At 38.6% G+C, this 23,750-nt stretch overlaps 1 protein-coding gene across 3 annotated transcripts in view; it reads right to left on the reverse strand.

The window, feature by feature from the left end:
• Positions 1 to 23,750, reverse strand: part of LOC126177108 (activating transcription factor 7-interacting protein 1-like) — a 186,370-nt gene that overhangs the window by 8,875 nt on the left and 153,745 nt on the right. For all 3 annotated transcript variants that reach the window (XM_049924374.1, XM_049924375.1, XM_049924373.1), the window contains exons 12-13: positions 21,616 to 21,718; positions 1,385 to 1,539 (exon numbers count right to left, since the gene is read on the reverse strand). In XM_049924374.1, coding sequence (XP_049780331.1) covers positions 1,385 to 1,539; positions 21,616 to 21,718 — 258 coding nt within the window. The remainder of the gene's footprint in view (positions 1 to 1,384; positions 1,540 to 21,615; positions 21,719 to 23,750) is intronic.

Below are 23,750 nucleotides of genomic sequence, written 5' to 3' on the forward strand. Positions count from 1 at the left end.
GCTTTCATTTTTCCAGTCATCGTCACTTTCTTCTCCCTTTTATCCAACATCGGGCCACGTTTGGACATTTATGGTACTTTTCCACTTTCCCTTGTCTATCCATAATAATTCTTCGGTAACTGCTTTTGTTCCAGTCCAGATTCCTTCCTCTTAAACTGGTCTTGAATTAGTGAATCCATCTAGCTCTGGGTCTCCTCCTTGCCCTCAGACATTAATTTTGGTATTCTTCCATTTTCCATTTTCTTTACATGTCCAAACCTTTTAACCAACTCTTCTCAATTTTATCATTCAACTTTTACACACCAATTTCCTTCCTAACATCTTCATTTCCCACTCTGTCTCTCATTTCCTCTGGCACACTTCTTAGGAATTTCATTCACTGGCTTTGATTCTACTCTTCTGTCTTCGACTCATTGTCCAGGTCTCCAATTCACAAATCAATATGAATAAAGTACGTCTTGTACAGCACTTTCTTGCACTTCATTGGTATCTCCCTTCCCCAGGCATATTGCTGAAATGCACTGCTGTGTTGTACCCTTTTGCCAATTTCTTTCTCCCATCCTTACATTCTGCATTACCTCAGATCCTAAATATTTAATGTTGCCCACAATTTCACTTTCCCATCAAAGAACAAAAAAATTATCAACAAAAGTTTTATCAATTTATTGTAACCAAGTATCTAATTTCACTCTGTTCTTCTCCAATGGTAATGCACAGTTTCCAACTGACCGTAAACAGTAAGACGATACTTCCTTAAACACTCATTACATTCAAGTATGTATTTCATAACCACATCTCAAATGTGCATCCAATTCATATATCCAAATTATTGTTAACAAAATACTTGTTATTTACTGTACCTGCTGCATTCAGACATAGATATTGTGATTTAAACACAGTGTCGAGACATTTGGCTTAAATAACTAAATTATTATTTTAACCTGACAAAAATCTGTGAGCAACTGATTAAAATGTGAGTATGGTATGACAATGAACAGACAGTTTTCTCAGATGTGGAATACAAGCAGTTCATAAGGCTGCCTTATATTTTAACATTCCACTATTTTCCTTCAGAAGCTCACAAACTACAATAGGGACTCCACAAACACAGTCAGCTGTAATTAAGTAAGTAATGATCACTTCTGCTTTCAACTTGGACAAGAAAATGCTGTTCTACAGTATCAATGTCTCCACTTTTGAATACAGTATGATCACTTGAAGGGTTACAAAACAGCTTTCTGCAAAAACGATCTGTACATTAAAAATAGCTACATTAACAATGAACAATCTAAAGAATATAAAAAAAAATTAAATAGCAAAATTTTATACTATTGTTTGTGGAGCAGAGGTGTTCTACAATGTTATAAAGAGTTCTTGGACACACCTGGGCATGTTGAGGCAAAGACCGCGACTGAGGAGAAGCTGTTAAACCCTGTGCAGGACGAATTTGTGGCCTGCTCGGTGAACCTTGGGCTACTGATGGTTGCAAACCTGCAGGACGTGTCGATGTTGGAACCTGCTGGCCCACTGCTCCAGACCCTAGGGAAGAAAATTTAACAACACCTACAGACATACCCACAAATTACTCTAACTTTCTGTTTATTACACTTAAATCTAACTATATGGCTACATAATTCAGTGTGCACATTCCTGCACTAAAGCAATAACACATTCGAAAATGTGCACTAAAGCAATTACATATTCAAAAATGAAGACATAAAAGTTTTACATGATTACTGAAAACAGATTAGCACAATTTTTCAATCCCTTAAAGACTTTGACTGCCTTATTTCGGAATTTTTTGTTTGTTTATCTTGTCGGTTTTATACATTGTGCTGTAAGCTGTACAAGTAGCGAATACATATCCAGTCCGAGCTGTCTCATCAACAATCTTCATAAGGAGTGCATATGAAAAATGACAAATAATGAAACAAGTAGAGGAAAGTTCCCTGAACTGAATCCCCATTTCACTCTGTTTTTAAAAATAGAAAATAGTAAGTATGTTTTAAAAGGCTTGGTGATGTTCTGCATCATTTACATTTCCTTTCAGAAAATATACTGAAAAACAGTTGTCGAAATCGGACCCCTCACAAAGAAATGAAAATGAAAGGTAGCAAATCGAATAAGACATAATTAGTTTCAAAGCATCAATGTAACTATGGGTTTTAGTTTAGAATATGCAAATGCATTAAAAAAATACGGAATAACAGTAATAAATATGTTTAGTGACAGTAATCAAAGACATTCTTTAACTTTTACAGCTTCCAATTGGGCTGTTTAAGGTGTGTATGCAATTACAGTAGAACTTTATGTCTTTTGGTGCCTAGTAAAGGTAATCTTTTATTGATGTAAAATAGGCGATGACATAAAACAGTTTTGTTTTAGAACATGTAGAACCCTGAGGATCCTCAAATGTACCTGATGACTGAGGAACACCCACACCTGCCCAATATGTTTAAGATTGACATGGGTCAAGCTCTACAATAATTTGTGGTTCATCCCTATCACATTCTACTGTTATCTAGAAATCTCTGGTTATCTAGAAATATCTGATTTCATACTATTTGTTTCTTTAACATTCATAGATGAAGGAATATCATTTTTTGTTTGCCTGTTCAATGTATTCAGCACCTGCAAACAGCTTCTCATTCAATGTGCGTGCACTTGTTACTTTAAATCCACAAGATCCACTTTGAAGTGAGGGGACAGGCAAGCCGTTTACAGTACTTCCCTCTAAACACACAATCATGAAAGATATAAAAAGATTGGACACTGCTGACCAATTCCACAGAAATGTAAATACAGAACACTAATAACCTATTCCGCAATCCTGTACATACATATCCCTTACAGAAGCATATATGCTTAACAGATGACAAACCATTTAAAGATGAAAACAACACAAACTGCATTTTGTCCCACTAATATACTGTATTTGTTCGACTATAAGGCAGCCCTTAACATAAGACAACCCTCTTGCTTAAGAGGTTCCTTGAGACATTTTTATTGTTAGCACACTCTGACTAATCAAACATACAAGCTGTTTTGAAGTATCTGAAAAAAATTAAAATACTTTTTGTAAACTTATGCAGTTTACTGACTTTTTATATTTTGATAATACAAGAAAAAATAAAATAAAAAGAAATCGTTTACATTATTTTTTATTTTCATTTCCATTTTCTAACTAGCTTTGTCTGTGTCATCATCATCATCATCATCATCTGTAAGCCTACTAGCATTTCTTTATTCCTGACACTCCCGCAGTATGTCACTTTCTGAACCATCCACAGCACTGGCTATAAAGCACTTTCTGACTCCTTTCATTACAGATTCACTTGAGATTCTGCACCATGCAGTAAGAATCTATTGGCCAAGTGTGGACATTGAAGGTTTCTTTAATTTCCCCCTGGAGTGGGGACATGGTCCCCTTGAACAGGCCACTCATTGTAAAACTGTAGCAGGTGAACCTTAAAAAAGGTCTATTCACAGTAACATATATTACTTGAAGTTGTGTGGTCATCCCACCAGGAATGGGCTAGGACTGCTGTCAGATCCTTAACTCTCAGGGTGAGGTGTCCCCTGAAAAAAATTGGATACCAATTATTTTCCTACTGTTAAGCAAAGAGCCTGGTATTCTGTTTGAAGCAACCCAATCTAACATCAGGCCTTTCTTGGCACCTAAAGTTAAGTCCTGCAGGCAGTTTTCCTATCTGTGTTACTTTCCTGCGAACGATCGCATATGGGGCGGGAGCTTCCTTCCACTTGCTAATACACCCAGCATTGCTGCTATTCTGGCATTTTCATTGCTACATCTTCTTATAGGAACACTTAACACCCTTCATGTTGACAATAACTTACCAAAATAAACATGCATTTGATCGGGATTGCCAACATGGCCCACAAAATACTCATGCCATTTCCGAAAATGGATTATTCTGTAGGGATGAAAATTTAACATATTTTATTGCGTGTAAATGATTACACAAAAACATTTAGAAAGTTATAACACTACTTCACTACAGACTAGGCCTCAGTGATTTGAAATTGGCTGTTAAAAGTTGTGATTGCGGAGGCTTTTTCATAGGAATGTTTGCTTTTTCTAAAACATCAACACTTGGTCTTTGGCTTTATGTAAGATTCCAACAAATGACTTATACCTGTTGAGAAGCTGCAGCATTATCCTGTCAGTGAATGGAGTGTTTCTTGATGATTATAAAAACTGGCAGAACAATGATCTCTACTTTTTGTGGGCATTCATAGCCATCTGACCTACACATTCTGTCACAACAGATAGAATCGACAACATACTTAGCACTGAAGAAGAACAGATAATAACTCTCTTCACATCATACGGGAAGATTTTTGGTGTGGCCTAAATATTTTTACATGTTTCGTGGTCGGTATAGTGCATAGTGCAGACACTATAAACTGGCACTCAGCTCGTGTGCATAAAACTGGAATAAATACTGCAAGAGGGGATAGGAGCAATACTGGGAAACAAGCGCTGCCTCCCTCTTGCAGGGCAACCAGCCTACACCCTTCTCAAGTGCTTTTGTAAAAGCAGAAATGGCACATGGCCATCGGGCTAGCTGATCCCTTCTGCCATAATAATCCAACTCTGATGGGACCAAGATGTATTTCACAATAATAAAGGATAACAATAATCAACGCACAACCAAAACATTCGGTAATGGCTACTGAGCAATTGCTTGTTGAGATTGGCAGTGTCATAAACGAGGCAGTTCAACCATGACCTCTACCAGTATTTTAACTACAGCTATCATTAATGCCCAGAATGTCAGGTCACGATAAGGCAGAAAATGTAAAATCCTGTGCTCATTGGTTTTGTTACGTATCAAATATGTTGAAATATTTCGTAACTGTGTAGTAAAAATGTGTACAAAAAGAAGTTGAAATGGATAAATTACAATGCAGATGCTTGCCGCTGTATGAGACAGGTTTCAATACAAATATAACTTGAGAGCTAATTGCTAATATTACGTTCAGTTTGGCATGAATTATTATTATTATTATTATTATTATTATTATTATTATTATAGTTTTGGCTGTAGGACATATGTTGTTACATATTAGATAAGAGTGATGATAATCTAATTATAGCAGAACTATACAAGAGTAATAGAAGCAAAAACAGTACAGAATGAGCACATGCAATACTGAAGTATACAAGTTACACTAATGTACTACAGGGTGTCGCATATAAAACCAGTACACCTCACAAACTGGTTTATCGTCTCTAGCTGAATTGCTTGTGAAGTGGCAACACTTTCTCGAAAGTTGGCTAAACTGCATTTTATCAGAAAGCTGAGGGCATCTGTGTGTGTGTGTGTGTGTGTGTGTGTGTGTGTGTCAGTTGTGAGAAACTCTTAGTTGAGTTACTACAAAAATGGGGCAGTTTGCATTACAACAGCGAATTGATACTGTGCAGAATTACATAAAGACAGCCCCCAATCAAGGAATGTAAAGAATGTTTCAAGTGAAGTATCCTGGGAAAAATAATAATAATAACAATAATAACAATAATAAAAAATTAAAAAAAAAGAACTCGTCATGACCAGATCTGTACAAGAGATGGAGGACTGTAGAACCCATTCAGAATTTGCAGAGAAATAGGCATCTGACAGTGGGGACCCCTGAAACTACAGACAGAATCCGCATGGACATAAGAGAAGTCCCCGTTAAGTCGGCAGGGAAGTTATTACAGCAGGCTGACGTATTTTGTACATCTTGTACTAAAATATATGAAATTAAAAGCCTTCCATGTGATGGTGGTGCAAGACGTAAAATTTGAGGATCAGGAAAAAACAGTGCATTATTGTAACTGGATGTTAACATCAATTGCTAACAGTTACTTCGACATCTTGCTTTACATCATGTCAGATGAGGTCTGGTTTGATTTTTCACATTATGTAAATTCCTGGAACTGCAGATACTGGCCACAGGGCAAGCAGAGAACCTCTCTGCTCAGAGAAGATAAGAGTTTGGTGTGCATTGTCTGGCGGGCACTTATTGGCTCCATATTGTTCAATTATACCTCACACACACACACACACACACACACACACACACACACACACACAAATCGTCGTTCCATAGATCATGAATATGAAACGTGTCACTTCAACATAAGTTTTCTTTACAGAAAATTATTTATTTATTTACAGTCAAGGTCCATAAAAAAAATAAGGTTGAGCACTACCGTATTTACTCGAATCTAAGCCGCACTTTTTTCCGGTTTTTGTAATCCAAAAAACCGCCTGCGGCTTAGAATCGAGTGCAAAGTAAGCGGAAGTTCTGAAAAATGTTGGTAGGTGCCGCCACAACTAACTTCTGCCGTCGAATATATGTAGCGCTACACATGCATGCTTTGCAGACAGAAAGATAAATACTAGAGCCAAAACCTCTGCGTCAGTAAATAAATTAAAAAAAAGGTGGAAGACGAGCTTTTTTTCTCCGCCCCGAATTTCGACCACTGCATTTTCAGACATTATCCAACGAAGTAAATACAAATGCCGTATTGTTCATCTTCAAATGTGGCAGCATTTCAATGTACTACGAAAATCCGACTGGCAAAACTGTTTGGGATGTTTGTCAATATGGCCAACTCTACGTTCTTAATTTTTTTCCTACATGTGAAAAGAGATGGTCGCAAATAGGAACTTTTATGAATTGTGAATCACATGCAGTACTCTCTTCACCATAAGAATAATACGAATATAAACATTTTGCCATGTATTCTTTCGTGCTTGCTGCTACCTCATTTTTAGATTAGATTAGATTAGATTAATACTAGTTCCATGGATCATGAATACGATATTTCGTAATGATGTGGAACGAGTCAAATTTTCCAATACATGACATAATTAAGTTAATTTAACAACATACTTAAGTTAATATAACAACTTTTTCATTTTTTGTGTTTTTTTTATTTTTATTCTTTTTTATTTTTTTTATTTTTTTTAAAATTTATATCTAAAAATTCCTCTATGGAGTAGAAGGAGTTGACATTCAGAAATTCTTTTAATTTCTTCTTAAATACTTGTTGGTTATCTGTCAGACTTTTGATACTATTTGGTAAGTGACCAAAGACTTTAGTGCCAGTATAATTCACCCCTTTCTGTGCCAAAGTTAGATTTAATCTTGAATAGTGAAGATCATCCTTTCTCCTAGTACTGTAGTTATGCACACTGCTATTACTTTTGAATTCGGTTTGGTTGTTAATAACAAATTTCATAAGAGAGTATATATACTGAGAAGCTACTGTGAATATCCCTAAATCCTTAAATAAATGCCTGCAGGACGATCTTGGGTGGACTCCAGCTATTATTCTGATTACACGCTTTTGTGCAATAAATACTTTATTCCTCAGTGATGAATTACCCCAAAATATGATGCCATATGAAAGCAACGAGTGAAAATAGGCATAGTAAGCTAATTTACTAAGATGTTTATCACCAAAGTTTGCAATGACCCTTATTGCATAAGTAGCTGAACTCAAACGTTTCAGCAGATCAGCAATGTGTTTCTTCCAATTTAATCTCTCATCAATGGACACACCTAAAAATTTGGAATATTCTACCTTAGCTATATGCTTCTGATTAAGGCCTATATTTATTAATGGCGTCATACCATTCACTGTACGGAACTGTATGTACTGTGTCTTATCAAAATTCAGTGAGAGTCCGTTTACAAGGAACCACTTAGTAATTTTCTGAAAGACAGTATTGACAATTTCATCAGTTAATTCTTGTTTGTCAGGTGTGATTACTATACTTGTATCATCAGCAAAGAGAACTAACTTTGCCTCTTCATGAATATAGAATGGCAAGTCATTAATATATATTAAGAACAGCAAAGGACCCAAGACTGACCCTTGTGGAACCCCATTCTTGATAGTTCCCCAGTTTGAGGAATGTGCTGATCTTTGCATATTATGAGAACTACTTATTTCAACTTTCTGCACTCTTCCAGTTAGGTACGAATTAAACCATTTGAGCACTGTCCCACTCATGCCACAATACTTGAGCTTGTCTAGCAGAATTTCATGATTTACACAATCAAAAGCCTTTGAGAGATCATAAAAAATCCCAATGGGTGATGTTCGGTTATTCAGATCATTCAAAATTTGATTGGTGAAAGCATATATGGCATTTTCTGTTGAAAAACCTTTCTGGAAACCAAACTGACATTTTGTTAGTACTTCATTGTTACAGATATGTGAAGCTACTCTTGAATACATTACTTTCTCAAAAATTTTGGATAAAGCTGTTAGAAGGGAGATTGGACGGTAATTGTTGACATCAGATCTATCCCCCTTTTTATGCAAAGGTATAACAATAGCATATTTCAGTCTATCAGGGAAAATGCCCTGTTCCAGAGAGCTATTACACAGGTGGCTGAGAATCTTACTTATCTGTTGAGAACAAGCTTTTAGTATTTTGCTGGAGATGCCATCAATTCCATGTGAGTTTTTGCTTTTAAGCAAGTTTATAATTTTTCTAATTTCAGAGGGAGAAGTGGGTGAGATTTCAATTGTATCAAATTGCATAGGTATGGCCTCTTCCATTAACAGCCTAGCATCTTCTAATGAACAGCTGGATCCTACTATATCCACAACATTTAGAAAATGATTATTAAAAATATTTTCAACTTCTGACTTTTTGTTCGTAAAGTTTTCATTCGATTTGATGGTAATACTGTCTTCCTGTGCTCTTGGTTGACCTGTTTCTCTTTTAATAATATTCCAAATTGTTTTAATTTTATTATCAGAGTTGCTGATTTCAGACATGATACACATACTTCTGGATTTTTTAATAACTTTTCTTAATATAACACAGTAGTTTTTATAATGTTCGATAGTTTCTGGGTCACTACTATTTCTTGCTGTCAGATACATTTCCCTTTTCCGGTTACAAGATATTTTTATAACCTCAGTAAGCCATGGTTTGTTACAAGGTTTCTTACGAGTATATTTAACTAGTTTCTTGGGGAAGCAGTTTTCAAATGCATTTACAAAAATGTCATGAAATAAATTATATTTTAAATTGGCATCAGGTTCACGGTACACCTCATCCCAGTCTAACTGCTCTAGGCTTTCCCTGAAATTTGCAATTCTTAAATCGTTGACTGAACGTACTACTTTGGAGGACTGTTTAGTATTGCTGAATGGAGCTATGTCAGATATTGTAACTAGCTGTGCACCATGATCAGAAAGACCATTCTCAACAGGCTGAGCATTTATCTGGTTAAACTTATCTTGGTTTATAAAGAAGTTATCTATCAGTGAGCTGCTATCCTTTACCACCCGAGTAGGAAAATCAATAACGGATGTCAAATTGAAGGAACCGAGTAATACATCAAGGTCATTTTTCCTATTACCCTCTTTCAGAGAATCTACATTGAAGTCCCCACAAATAATAATTTGCTTCCCCGTCTGACAGATAGCACAACAAGGAGTCCAAATTTTTCAGAAATAGATGAAAATTTCCTGATGGGGACCTATATACAGTTACAATTATAAATGTGTCTTTATTCTGTCTGCCTAATAAACTACGAAACTAGAGTGAGACAACAGCAAACGTGGAAGGATATACATATCATGTCATGTTTATATTCATATTATTCTTATGCCTAATAGTGATACAGTCAGAAATGAAGCACGGCAATTGACTAGATTTTTAAATCTAAGACGACTCTAATTTCTGTGCAGAATGTAATGTACGAAAGAGGCGTCTGCAAAGATTTTCAAACGGAGAAAAATTTTCGCTAAACTCTCGTTCAGAACATCTTCTATCATAAACAATCTATTATTTGGTTATTGCTGATCATTATCAAAGAAAGCAGCAAAGAAAACAAAGAGCAGTCTCTTGCCATTGTTTCGCTGATGAGACGATTCCCTTTTTTAAAAAAGCGGCGGTAGCGCGTACAAAAGCAAGTCATGCCGCGAGCGGCGGCAGGTCATAAACACTCATTATCAGAATGCGACAAACAATGCATGACACAGTAAAATAATGCATTTTCAGCTTAGAGTGATGTAAACACCTATAACAAAGAGAACGGCACTTATCAGATCAAAGAAAAATAAGCAATCAATTCAAACCAGACGAAGCACATGAAAAAGGAAAGGTACCCGTATAAATACGGACGGAGCGCCTGACGCATAGCAATGGCTACCTGGTAAAGCTTAACTGCTAAGCTTACGACTCGAACTAAACTACTGTAGCTGTACCGTCATTCATTCAACCTAAATTGTGTCTCATATTACTATGGACCAACTTTGTTTCGATTTGGAGGTGCGGCCTAAAACTTTTCTCTCCCCTTGAATTTCGAGTCTCAAATTTCAGGTGCGGCTTAGATTCGGGAAAAAGTTTTTTCCTTGATTTCGAGTCTCATTTTTCGGGTGCGGCTTAGATTCGAGTAAATACGGTAAGCGTTCTGTCCTGCCATTGGCTGCGGCTGTGATGTCACGAAGGAATCGCCGCTGCCTCTGGAACAGCGCTACGAGACTCAGCCCGCACAGTTAAGCGATGTATTTGTGAAATGTTTCAGTTTCTATAGAAATAGTAAAAGGTAAAATGTTATTCTGCTATTTCTAGAAAGTTACTGCTATATTCTGTAACTTGTCCAGCTTTTAAACAGACACTGCTGAGTGCTGACTTTAATAAAATCAAGCGTCTATAGATCAAACTATACAACAATAAGTGCAAAGTACAGTCTGTTTTGCAGTTCTCTACGAAGTAAACGTTCGAAATGAGCATTCAATTTTCTAACTTTGGCTCTGGGAAAAGTGTTGACTTGTAGACAAGCTCTATGTAACGCTCATTTATATTCTGTTTACATCATGTCTACAAAAACACTGTCATTTTCACTCAAGAAATTATGCAATTGCCTTATTTGTAGGGCCCCCCCATGAACCATGGACCTTACCGTTGGCGCGGAGGCTTGCGTGCCTCAGCGATACAGATAGCCGTACCGTAGGTACAACCACAACGGAGGGATCTCTGTTGAGAGGCCAGACAAACGTGTGGTTCCTGAAGAGGGGCAGCAGCCTTTTCAGTAGTTGCAAGGGCAACAGTCTGGATGATTGACTGATCTGGCCTTGTAACAATAACCAAACCGGCCTTGCTGTGCTCGTACTGCGAACGGCTGAAAGCAAGGGGAAACTACGGCCGTAATTTTTCCCCGAGGGCATGCAGCTTTACTGTATGATTATATGATGATGGCGTCCTCTTTGGGTAAAATATTCCGGAGGTAAAATAGTCCCCCATTCGGATCTCCGGGCGGGGACTACTCAAGAGGACGTCGTTATCAGGAGAAAGAAAACTGGCGTTCTACGGATCGGAGCGTGGAATGTCAGATCCCTTAATCGGGCAGGTAGGTTAGAAAATTTAAAAAGGGAAATGGATAGGTTGAAGTTAGATATAGTGGGAATTGGTGAAGTTCAGTGGCAGGAGGAACAAGACTTCTGGTCAGGTGACTACAGAGTTATAAACACAAAGTCAAATAGGGGTAATGCAGGAGTAGGTTTAATAATGAATAGGAAAATAGGAATGCGGGTAAGCTACTACAAACAGCATAGTGAACGCATTATTGTGGCCAAGATAGATATGAAGCCCACACCTACTACAGTAGTACAAGTTTATATGCCAACTAGCTCTGCAGATGACGAAGAAATTGAAGAAATGAATGATGAAATAAAAGAAATTATTCAGATAGTGAAGGGAGACGAAAATTTAATAGTCATGGGTGACTGGAATTCGAGTGTAGGGAAAGGGAGAGAAGGAAACGCAGTAGGTGATTATGGATTGGGGGTAAGAAATGAAAGAGGAAGCCGCCTGGTAGAATTTTGCTCAGAGCACAACTTAATCATAGCTAACATTTGGTTTAAGAATCATGATAGAAGGTTGTATACATGGAAGAACCCTGGAGATACTAAAAGGTATCAGATAGATTATATAATGGTAAGACAGAGATTTAGGAACCAGGTTTTAAATTGTAAGACATTTCCAGGGGCAGATGTGGACTCTGACCACAATCTATTGGTTATGAACTGTAGATTAAAACTGAAGAAACTGCAAAAAGGTGGGAAGTTAAGGAGATGGGACCTGGATAAATTGACTAAACCAGAGGTTGTACAGAGTTTCAGGGAGAGCTTTAGGGAACGATTGGCAGTAATGGGGGAAAGAAATACAGTAGAAGAAGAATGGGTAGCTATGAGGGATGAAGTAGTGAAGGCAGCAGAGGATCAAGTAGGTAAAAAGACGAGGGCTAATAGAAATCCTTGGGTAACAGAAGAAATATTGAATTTAATTGACGAAAGGAGAAAATATAAAAATGCAGTAAATGAAGCAGGCAAAAAGGAATACAAACGTCTCAAAAATGAGATAGACAGGAAGTGCAAAATGGCTAAGCAGGGATGGCTAGAGGACAAATGTAAGGATGTAGAGGCTTATCTCACTAGGGGGTAAGATAGATACTGCCTACAGGAAAATTAGAGACCTTTGGATATAAGAGAACCACTTGTATGAACATCAAGAGCTCAGATGGAAACCCAGTTCTAAGCAAAGAAGGGAAAGCAGAAAGGTGGAAGGAGTCTATAGAGGGTCTATATAAGGGCGATGTACTTGAGGACAATATTATGGAAATGGAAGAGGATGTAGATCAAGATGAAATGGGAGATACGATACTGCGTGAAGAGCTTGACAGAGCACTGAAAGACCTGAGTCGAAACAAGGCCCCTGGAGTAGACAACATTCCATTGGAACTACTGACGGCCTTGGGAGAGCCAGTCCTGACAAAACTCTACCATCTGGTGAGCAACATGTATGAAACAGGCGAAACACCCTCAGACTTCAAGAAGAATATAATAATTCCAATCCCAAAGAAAGCAGGTGTTGACAGATGTGAAAATTACCGAACAATCAGTTTAATAAGCCACAGCTGCAAAATACTAACACGAATTCTTTACAGACGAATGGAAAAACTAGTAGAAGCCGACCTCGGGGAAGATCAGTTTGGATTCCGTAGAAATACTGGAACACGTGAGGCAATACTGACCTTACGACTTATCTTAGAAGAAAGATTAAGGAAAGGCAAACCTACGTTTCTAGCATTTGTAGACTTAGAGAAAGCTTTTGACAATGTTGACTGGAATACTCTCTTTCAAATTCTAAAGGTGGCAGGGGTAAAATACAGGGAGCGAAAGGCTATTTACAATTTGTACAGAAACCAGATGGCACTTATAAGTGTCGAGGGACATGAAAGGGAAGCAGTGGTTGGGAAGGGAGTGAGACAGGGTTGTAGCCTATCCCCGATGTTATTCAATCTGTATATTGAGCAAGCAGTAAAGGAAACAAAAGAAAAATTCGGAGTAGGTATTAAAATCCATGGAGAAGAAATAAAAACTTTGAGGTTCGCCGATGACATTGTAATTCTGTCAGTGACAGCAAAGGACTTGGAAGAGCAGTTGAACGGAATGGATGGTGTCTTGAAGGGAGGATATAAGATGAACATCAACAAAAGCAAAATGAGGATAATGGAATGTAGTCGAATTAAGTCGGGTGATGTTGAGGGTATTAGATTAGGAAATGAGACACTTAAAGTAGTAAAGGAGTTTTGCTATTTGGGGAGCAAAATAACTGATGATGGTCGAAGTAGAGAGGATATAAAATGTAGACTGGCAATGGCAAGGAAAGCGTTTCTGAAGAAGAGAAATTTGTTAACATCGAGTATAGATTTAAGTGTCAGGAAGTCATTTCTGAAAGTATTTGTATGGAGGGTAGCCATGTATGGAAGTGAAACATGGACGGTAAATAGTTTGGACAAGAAGAGAATAGAAGCTTTCGAAATGTGGTGCTACAGAAGAATGCTGAAGATTAGATGGGTAGATCACATAACTAATGAGGAAGTAATGAATAGGATTGGGGAGAAGAGAAGTTTGTGGCACAACTTGACCAGAAGAAGGGATCGGTTGGTAGGACGTGTTCTGAGGCATCAAGGGATCACCAATTTAGTATTGGAGGGCAGCGTGGAGGGTAAAAATCGTAGGGGGAAGACCAAGAGATGAATACACTAAGCAGATTCAGAAGGATGTAGGTTGCAGTAGGTACTGGGAGATGAAGAAGCTTGCACAGGGTAGGGTAGCATGGAGAGCTGCATCAAACCAGTCTCAGGACTGAAGACCACAACAACAACATTATTTGTAGGAAGCATTTGAATTACCTACCTGAACTGCCACAAACAAACACACACACACACACACACACACACACACACACACACACACACACATTCTTAATTTTCTCACACCTCAAACTCCTCTGTAGTGACGCTACAGAATTCTGTAAAGTGACTTTATGTGGATCACTACAAAGATCTTCATCTGTAAATGTATACTTGTCAACATTCCTCTTCAATGGTGAGAGCTTCTTTAAAGTCTCTAGGCTGCTTCTACGAATTTCACGTTTGTTAAAACGTTCTTTCCTTTCTTCTATTGCAATCAGTGTGTTTATCACTGGCACTACTGCCACAAGGCAAATAGCAAGACGGATACGCATCACTCTTAAGGATTAGTTTCCGCGGTAAATGTAACAGTTCTGAACGTAAGTCCCGAATATAATCCATTTCCTTGAAATGACGAGAGCATATTCTAGTGTTCCCTACGTTCACAGGATCTTTCCTAAAGCATTTTGAAAGCCAAACCTTTTGCAGACGTTCATCACATGGGAAACAATGCATCACTATTTCAGTCCCTTTTGTATTGCGATTGCGAGAGTTACAGCCAACAACAACACAACCTGGCATTGCTTCCACACACTCAAATACTTCGGACAAACACTCACTGCACAAAGATAACCAAACGGAAATGACAACACACACGGAACACAACACGGAAGAACCAAGACAACACAAAGCTCAGATGTACACTTTGCGCGCGGCAAGAGCTGTTCCTCAGTGACGTCATGTGCAGAACGTCGGAAATGGGTTTCCTTCTGCGCAGCAGTTACTGCTCCCTCGCAATTTACAGTCACTACTTCATATCTAAGAATTCATCTATTGAGTAGAAGGAGTTGTCATTCAGGAATTCTTTTAATTTGCTTTTAAATGTTGGTTAGCTGTCTGACAGACTTTTAATACTATTTGGCAAACGACCAAAGATTTCTGTGGCACCATAATTAACCCTTTCTATGCCAAAGTGAGATTTAATCCAGAATAGTGAAGATCATCCTTTCTTCTAGTGTTGAAGCTTTGCACTTCACTGTTATTTTTGAATTGGGATGGGTTATTAATGACAAATTTCATAAGTGAATATAAGTACTGCGAAGGCACTGTAAATATCCCGAGTTTCTTAAATAAATGTCTGCAAGGTGATTTTGGGTGGGCTTCAGCTATTATTCTGATTACACTCTTTTGTGCAATGAATACTTTCTCTCTTAATGACGAATTGCCCCAAAATATGATGCCATATGAAAGCAGTGAATGAAAAGAGGCATAGTAGGCTAATTTACTGATATGCTTATCACCAAAATTTGCAATAAGCCTAACAGCATAAGTAGCTGAACCTAATAGTTTCAGCAGATCATCAACATGTCTCTTCCAATTCAATTTCTCATCAATGCACACATCCAGAAATTTTGAATATTCTGCCTTAGCAACAGACTTCTGTTCATAGCTTATATTTATCAATGGTGTTATGCCATTTACTATACAGAATTGTATAAACTGTATTTTCTCAAAATTTAGTGAGAGTCCATTTGCAGATAACCACTTAATAATTTTCTGAAAGACATTATTTGCAATTTCCTCAGCTGATTCTTGCTTCTTGGGTGTGATTACTATACTTGTATCATCAGCAAAAAGAACCAGCTTTGCATCTTCATGAATATAGAGTGGCAAGTCGTTAATATATATTAAGAACAATACGGGACCCAAGGCTGAACCCTGTGAGACATTGTTCTTGATACCTCCCCAGTTAGAGGGCTCTGTTGGTTTTTGCAGACCATCTGTACTGTTAATTTCAACCTTCTGCATTCTTCCAGTTAAGTATGAATTAAACCATTTGTGCACTGTCCCACTCATACCACAATACTTAAGCTTATCTACAAGAATTTCATGATTTACACAATCAAAAGCTTTAGAGAGATCACAAAATATCCCAACGGGTGATGTTCGGTTATCCAATGCATTTCATATTTGATCAGTGAAAGCACATATAGCATGTTCTGTTGAAAATGCCTATCTGAAAACCAAACTGACATTTTGTTAGTCCTTCATTTCTACAAATGTGTTATGCTACTCTTGAATACATTACTTTTTCAAAAACTTTTGATAAAGCTGTCAGAGATGAGATTGGGCTGTAGTTGTTAGCATCAGATCTATCCCCCTTTTTGTGCAATGATTTAACAATAATGTATTTCAGTCTCTCTGGAAAAATATCCTGTTTCAGTGAGCTGCTACATATGTGGCTGAGAATCCTACTTATTTGTTGGGAACAAGCTTTTAGTACTTTGTTGGAAATGTCACCATTCCATGTGAGCTTTTACTTTTGAGTGAATTTATTATTTTCCTAATTTCAGTAGGAGAGGTAGGTTGAATTTCAATTTTATCAAATTGCATAGGTACTGCCTCTTCAATATACTGCCTTGCATTTTCTAATGAATAGCTGGATCCTATTTTCTCTACAACACTGAAAAAATGATTATTAAAAATGTTTTCTACTTCTAACTTCTTGTGAACAAACTTTTCATTGTGTTTGCTAGAAAAGTCTTCCTGTGCTCTTGGTTGCCCTGTTTCCCTTTTAACAATATTCCAAATTGTTTTAATTTTATTATCAGATGTGCTAACTCGGGCATAAAGCACATGCTTCTGGACTTTTTAGTAACTTCTCTGAATACAATGCAGTAGTTTTTATAATGTTTCACTGTTTCGGGGTCATTACTACTCCTAGCTATAAGATGCCCCCTTTTCTGTTTACAAGATATTTTTATCCCTGTAGTAAGCCATGGCTTTTTACTTGGTTTCTTACAATTATATTTCTCTGTTTTCTTAGGGAAACATTTGAAATATACTCACAAAGGTATCATCATGAAATAGGTTAAATTTTAAATTAGCATCATGTTCCCTGTACACCTCATCCCAGTCTAACTGTTGCAAGCTTTCCCTAAAATTTTGAATTGTTAAATCATTAAATGAACGCACTGATTTGGAGGACTGTTTTGCATTACTGTATGGAGCTACGTCATATACTGTAACTAGCTGTGCATCATGCTCAGACAGACCATTCTTAACAGGGAAAGTTTTTAGAACAAGATTTTCACTCTGCAGAGGAGTGTGCACCGATATGAAACTTCCTGCCACATTAAAACTGTGTGACAGACCGAGACTTGAACTCGGGACCTGCGAACCGCAGTAGAGCTTCTGTAAAGTTTGAAGGTAGGAGACGAGGTACTGGTAGAAGTAAAGCTGTGAGGATGGGGTGTAAGTCGTGGTTGGATAGCTCAGATGGTAGAACACTTGCCCATGAAAGGCAAAGGTCCCGAGTTCAAGTCTCGGTGTGGCACACAGTTTTAATCTACCGGGAAGTTTCAGGAAAATTTTTTATTTGAATAAATTTATCTTGGTCTATGAAAACATTATTTATCAATGTGCTGCTATCCTGTACCACCCGAGAGGTGCATTCTCCATAAATGCAATTCATGCACTGCATGCTCTATTAAATGTGTGTGTCGTTACATCACAAATATTAATTATAAGTCCATTCATAATAATTAAATCATAATATGATACTTATTTCAGCCAATCTTTTCTTCACTTTGAGCCGACAGTTAGCTTCTGCACTACATAAGAGATGGTGCACCTGCATGGGCACTTCCTATTGGTAGTTCTCGAAACACATAAGGAAGGCGCTGTAGTTGACTAGACTCCCATTTGGCAATTTGTAATGTCACAGGAAGGATGCGTGAAACATGGGCAGATGCATATGCAACGGGAAGATTGCATTCAGCACCTTTTCTCTTATGCCACCTTGAACTCCGGGTGCATTAATGATGGATGAACAAAACACTTCTAATGTGTCAGGTGATATTTTAGCCATCAGTTTCAGACAACGAGTGACTGTAATAGTGATGTTATAGAGCAATAAGTGTTTTCATTAAACTTTCCACTAACAGCCATTCAGTGAAAAGTTGGAACTTGTTAAGAATGGTCAATCAACTTAATAAGCTCAAGTGGCAGACTCTGCAAGAGAGGCGCTCTGCATCGCGGTGTAGCTTGCTCGCCAGGTTTCGAGAGGGTGCGTTTCTGGATGAGGTATCGAATATATTGCTTCCCCCTACTTATACTTCCCGAGGAGATCACGAATGTAAAATTAGAGAGATTAGAGCGCGCACGGAGGCTTTCAGACAGTCGTTCTTCCCGCGAACCATACGCGACTGGAACAGGAAAGGGAGGTAATGACAGTGGCACGTAAAGTGCCCTCCGCCACACACCGTTGGGTGGCTTGCGGAGTATCAATGTAGATGTAGATGTAGATCTCAGCAATTTACAGACAGAGAACAAATCCAGGAACTTCACACAAACATTTAATCCTGATTACAACAACAAAATAATCTGGTTATGCAGCCATGTTTGATTCTCAGAAAAGACAAATCTCCTTGTAAAAGTAAATATCATGGTTATGCGGACCTTAATAATCTACACACTGCAGGAAAAATCAGAATCTCTATTCATGCCTGGATAACCCTGGGAACACTTGGTAAAAGTAGGACTGATTTACAATTAGATGAACAAAAACATATGAGCATTTTAAAAGCACAATGAACCAATGAAACAGAACCAGGAAATGCTTAAGAGACTGACAGCAGCCATCCACTTTTTAAGACAATTAGAATTATACACTACTGGCCATTAAATTTGCTACACCAAGAAGAAATGCAGATGATAAACGGGTATTCATTGGACACACATATTATACTACAACTGACATGTGATTACATTTTCACGAAATTTGGGTGCATAGATCCTGAGAAATCAGTGCCCAGAACAACCACCTCTGGCCATAATAACGGCCTTGATACGCCTGGGCATTGAGTCAAACAGAGCTTGGATGGTGTGTACAGGTACAGCTGCCCATGCAGCTTCAACACGATACCACAATTCATCAAGAGTAGTGACTAGCGTATTGTGATGAGCCAGTTGCTCGGCCACCATTGACCAGACATTTTCAATTGGTGAGAGATCTGGAGAATGTGCTGGCCAGGGCAGCAGTCGGACATGTTCTTTATCCAGAAAGGCCCGTACAGGACCTGCAACATGTGGTCGTGCATTATCCTGCTGAAATGTAGGGTTTCGCAGGGATCGAATGAAGGGTAGAGCCACGGGACATAACACATCTGAAATGTAATGTCCACTGTTCAAAGTGCCGTCAATGCGAACAAGAGGTGACCGAGACGTGTAACCAGTAGAACCCCATACCATCATGCCGGGTGATACACCAGTATGGCGATGACGAATATACGCTTCACATGTGCGTTCACCACGATGTCGCCAAACACAGATGCAACCATCATGATGCTGTAAACAGAACCTGGATTCATCTGAAAAAATGATGTTTTGCCATTCGTGCACCCAGGTTCATCATTGAGTACACCATCGCAAGCGGTTCTGTCTGTGATGCAGTGTGAAGGGTAACCGCAGCCATGGTCTCCGAACTGATAGTCCATGCTGCTGCAAACGTCGTCTAACTGTTCGTGCAGATTGTTGTTGTCCTGCAAACATCCCCATCTGTTGTCTCAGGGATCGAGACATGGCTGCACGATCAGTTACAGCCATGCAGATAAGATGTCTGTCATTTCAACTGCTAGTGATACAAGGCCATTGGGATCCAGCACGACTTCCGTATTACCCTCCTGAACCCACCGATTCCGTATTCTGCTAACAGTCATTGGATCTCTATCAACGCGATCAGCAATGTTGCGATACGATAAACCGCAATCATGATAGGCTACAATCCGACCTTTATCAAAGTCGGAAACGTGATGGTATGCATTTCTCCTCCTTACACGAGGCATCACAACGACGACTCACCACGCAACGCCGGTCAACTGCTGTTTGTGTATGAGAAATCAGATGGAAACTTTTCTCATGTCAGCACGTTGTAGGTGTCGCCACCGGCGCCAACCTTGTGTGAATGCTCTGAAAAGCTAATCATCTGCATATCACAGCATCTTCTTCCTGTTGGTTAAATTCCGCATCTGTAGCACGTCATCTTTGTGGTGTAGCAATTTTAATGGCCAGTAGTGTAATTTCGAGGATACTGGGAAAGTTGTGTTTCTAACAATCGAGGCAACTACTTTGGGAAAAAATCACCAAAATTGGGATGCACCTGCTATCAATAAAGCAAGGCAATTTCTCATTATGTTACGAGACTTTCAATTTAACTTCCTATAGTGTGTGTGTGTGTGTGTGTGTGTGTGTGTGTGTGTGTGTGTGTGTGTGTGTTTTTGGAAATGGTTTCATGACAGCTGTTACATTTAACAGTGTGCAGTCAAATTCTTTGGAAAGAAATTGAAGACTTGAGAGCTGTGCACGAGATACAATAGCTTTGACAATGGCTTTGAGAAAGTACAGTGCAAGACTGAAAGCAACCGGTATGTGATACTCCAAGGAAGAGAGAAACAGAAAATTGCACAGAAACATATGCAAAGGATGAGAGAGGATTTATATTGAGATATTAGATACTATAACCAAGCACTTAAATCTATGACTTGATTCACTGCCTGACTTATAGTTTATTGAAAGGAGCCATTTGAAAATTTAGGGAAAACATATGGGAAGTTGTTTCATATTGTTAGGTTGAGGTCTATAGTGCCGGCTATGTTCATGTCACATCTTGCAGCCATGTCTGTGAAGGAAATACTTCACACTAGAGTTCCAGAACTCTATAAATTCAGTGAACTGATATTAACCATACTGACTACACTATCATCAGTAGGACAATCATTTTCCTGCACTGAAAAGAATAAATACCTTTGCTGGGAATGCACAAGGGCAAAATCATCTGTCTGTATTCTCCATCATGTCCACAGACAAGGAGCTATTGGTGTAGGTGAAAGTTTGAAACTCATTTTTCGATGATATTACTGAGGAGTTTTGCAAATACTGCAGGGTGGAGTTCCAGTACAGATAAAATCACAGTTGTGTACAACTGGCAAGTTTCAGGCTGCATGCCTTACCACCATTTTCAGGATACGCCACTGATGTAAATACTTAGAAACTCCTTCTCCAAGGAGGATGAAGGGAACAAGATTAGTGTTTAATGTCGCATCAACAGCGAAGCCAAGAAGCCATTAAGGGCATAGCACAAACTCTGATTAGGGAAGGCAACCTGTGTGCCCTTTCAAAGGCACCATCCTGACATTTGCCTGAAACAATTTTGGGGAAATCACAAAAAACATAAATGTGGATGACCAAACATGCGTTTGAACAGTCATCCTCCCACATGCAACTCCAGTATGCTGAGCACTGCGCCACCTCTTGCAGTCATTCTCTAATGAAATTTTGTGCACTGCACAAATAATATTGCAAATGAAAACTTACCCACAAGTGGTGACACAGAAACAACTGCTCCATTTTTAACATAAACAGCAGGTGCTGGATTTTTTTGTCCATTGGTCACAGTTACTACAGCATTTGGAACAACCTGTGGACAAAAATTATTTAATCCTTAGAAATCATATCCAGTTCAATCACTTCAAATACAATAACAAGCACAAATAATAAAAAAATATTTTCTTAAAATTGAAGAACAGATAAACTAGAAATAAAGTAACAAGTCTATAGTCTGTCTCTTTCTCATGCTGAATTGCAATTGTCCAAGAGTATAAACAGTATTGGGTTTCAACCTGCCAAAGCATGAATAACTGAAGAAGGGCATTGAAAAACCAGACAGCAGATCCAACACATTTTTAGCAACTAATCTCTTGACTCAAAAGTCTGGAGGATTTTTTAAATTTTCTTACCAACATCTACAAATCCTCCCCTTTCTACAACTTACGTATGTTTCTCCTGAATAATCTAAAAGTAAAATACGAAGGAAAATTAGTTTTTAATATTCCATAAATAACAAGGTCATCAAACACTAATGGAGAAGGACTTGAAATGGCAATGTCTTTTTCAAAGGAACTATCCCAGCATTTCCCTTGAGCAATACGTCATCCTGATCAAAAGGACAGCATCTTATCGCTGTGACACACTGCTACGTTTCCTTAAAGTTCCAGTAACACAATTCACTATTTACTTGAGTCTTCTGGTTACAGTACAAATGTTCCTATGGCAGAAAATACACTTCTGCACACAGCATTTATTATGAGTTAAGATTTTCAAAGAAGTACTTCACTCCAGTGCATCCAGTAACTAAGGTCACAGGATGTCTCTCTTTGGAATTAGCTAAGTGATGAAATCCTAGTGCAGCTTTTCAATATTTTAGGGCCATTGTAAACACACCACAGCCATATACAACGGTACTTTTGTGTGTGTGTGTGTGTGTGTGTGTGTGTGTGTGTGTGTGTGTGTGTGGGGCGGGGGTTGCGGGGGGTGGGGGGTGGAAGAGAGACTACAACAGAAGAAGAGAGTGAATAAGAAGAGTAATATGACGATGGAGATGACGCATTTGCAATGAGAAAATGGCCCAGAGTGCCAAAAGCTGTGCTAACACCAACAACTAACAATGTCATTCCACACCATGCAACTACCTGAGATGGCAAATAGAACTCAGAAAAGTCACTTCAGACAGGTGTTGTCTGTATGTAAGGTTTTTATGTTTGTTCAATACCCTACATACAAAAATCTGTTTCACAGAAAAAGGCTTTTTTGCAGTTCTATAGAAAACAGCCGAATAGACCATGTACATAGGAACTTCAGAAGTAAGTTATGTATGTTGTCCCACACTGAGATCACTACAAAGCAACAGTGGTGCATTGTCAGAAAAAAAGAATACATATTCTGGGCATCCTTCAAATAGATCTGCTGCTGCACATGTAATAGCTGCATCACAGTGTAACAGCAACTGGAAACATAATCCAAAGTTGAAGTACGTGGCACAGTACGACTCCTGTAGGCAAAAGATCTAATTTGCAAATAGATTCACCTCAAAATTCTGGCAGTATATTCAATGTCATGACCAACTTTGATGCTGTGTAGGTTTGGTGAGTGGCAGAATATCACTGTGAAAGGGGTGGGAAGGATAATGGGTAGAAAATTCCTCCTTTAAGGGTATGGTGAGAGGTAGTCTAAATCCTGGCAGAGAATGTGATTTAATTGCTCCAGTCCTGGATGGTACCGAGTCATGAGGGAAACACTCCCTTGTGACTGGGTAGTGGGAATGTGTTAGGTGATAGGTGACTGGATAGAAAGAACACAGGATAGCTGCTTCTGTACAAGGGTGGGAGAGTAATTTCTGTCTGTGATGGCTCAGTGAGAACCTTAGTATATTTGGAGAGAGATTGCTCATCATTTCAAATGTGACAGCCACATGTCGCTAGGCTATGTGGATGGATGTCTCTGTATGGAATGAGTGGCAACTGTTAAAGTGATTGCTGGTGGTGCTGGTGATTGGTAGGTATGATATGGACTGAAGTACTGATGTAGCTATCTTTGAAGTGTAAGCCAACATTGAGGAAGGTGGCTTGTTGGTTTGAGAAGAACCAGATGATGCGAATGGGGGACAAGGTGGT

The sequence above is a fragment of the Schistocerca cancellata genome, chromosome 3, assembly GCF_023864275.1.
Source record: "Schistocerca cancellata isolate TAMUIC-IGC-003103 chromosome 3, iqSchCanc2.1, whole genome shotgun sequence".
Classification (NCBI taxonomy): Eukaryota; Metazoa; Arthropoda; class Insecta; order Orthoptera; family Acrididae; genus Schistocerca; species Schistocerca cancellata.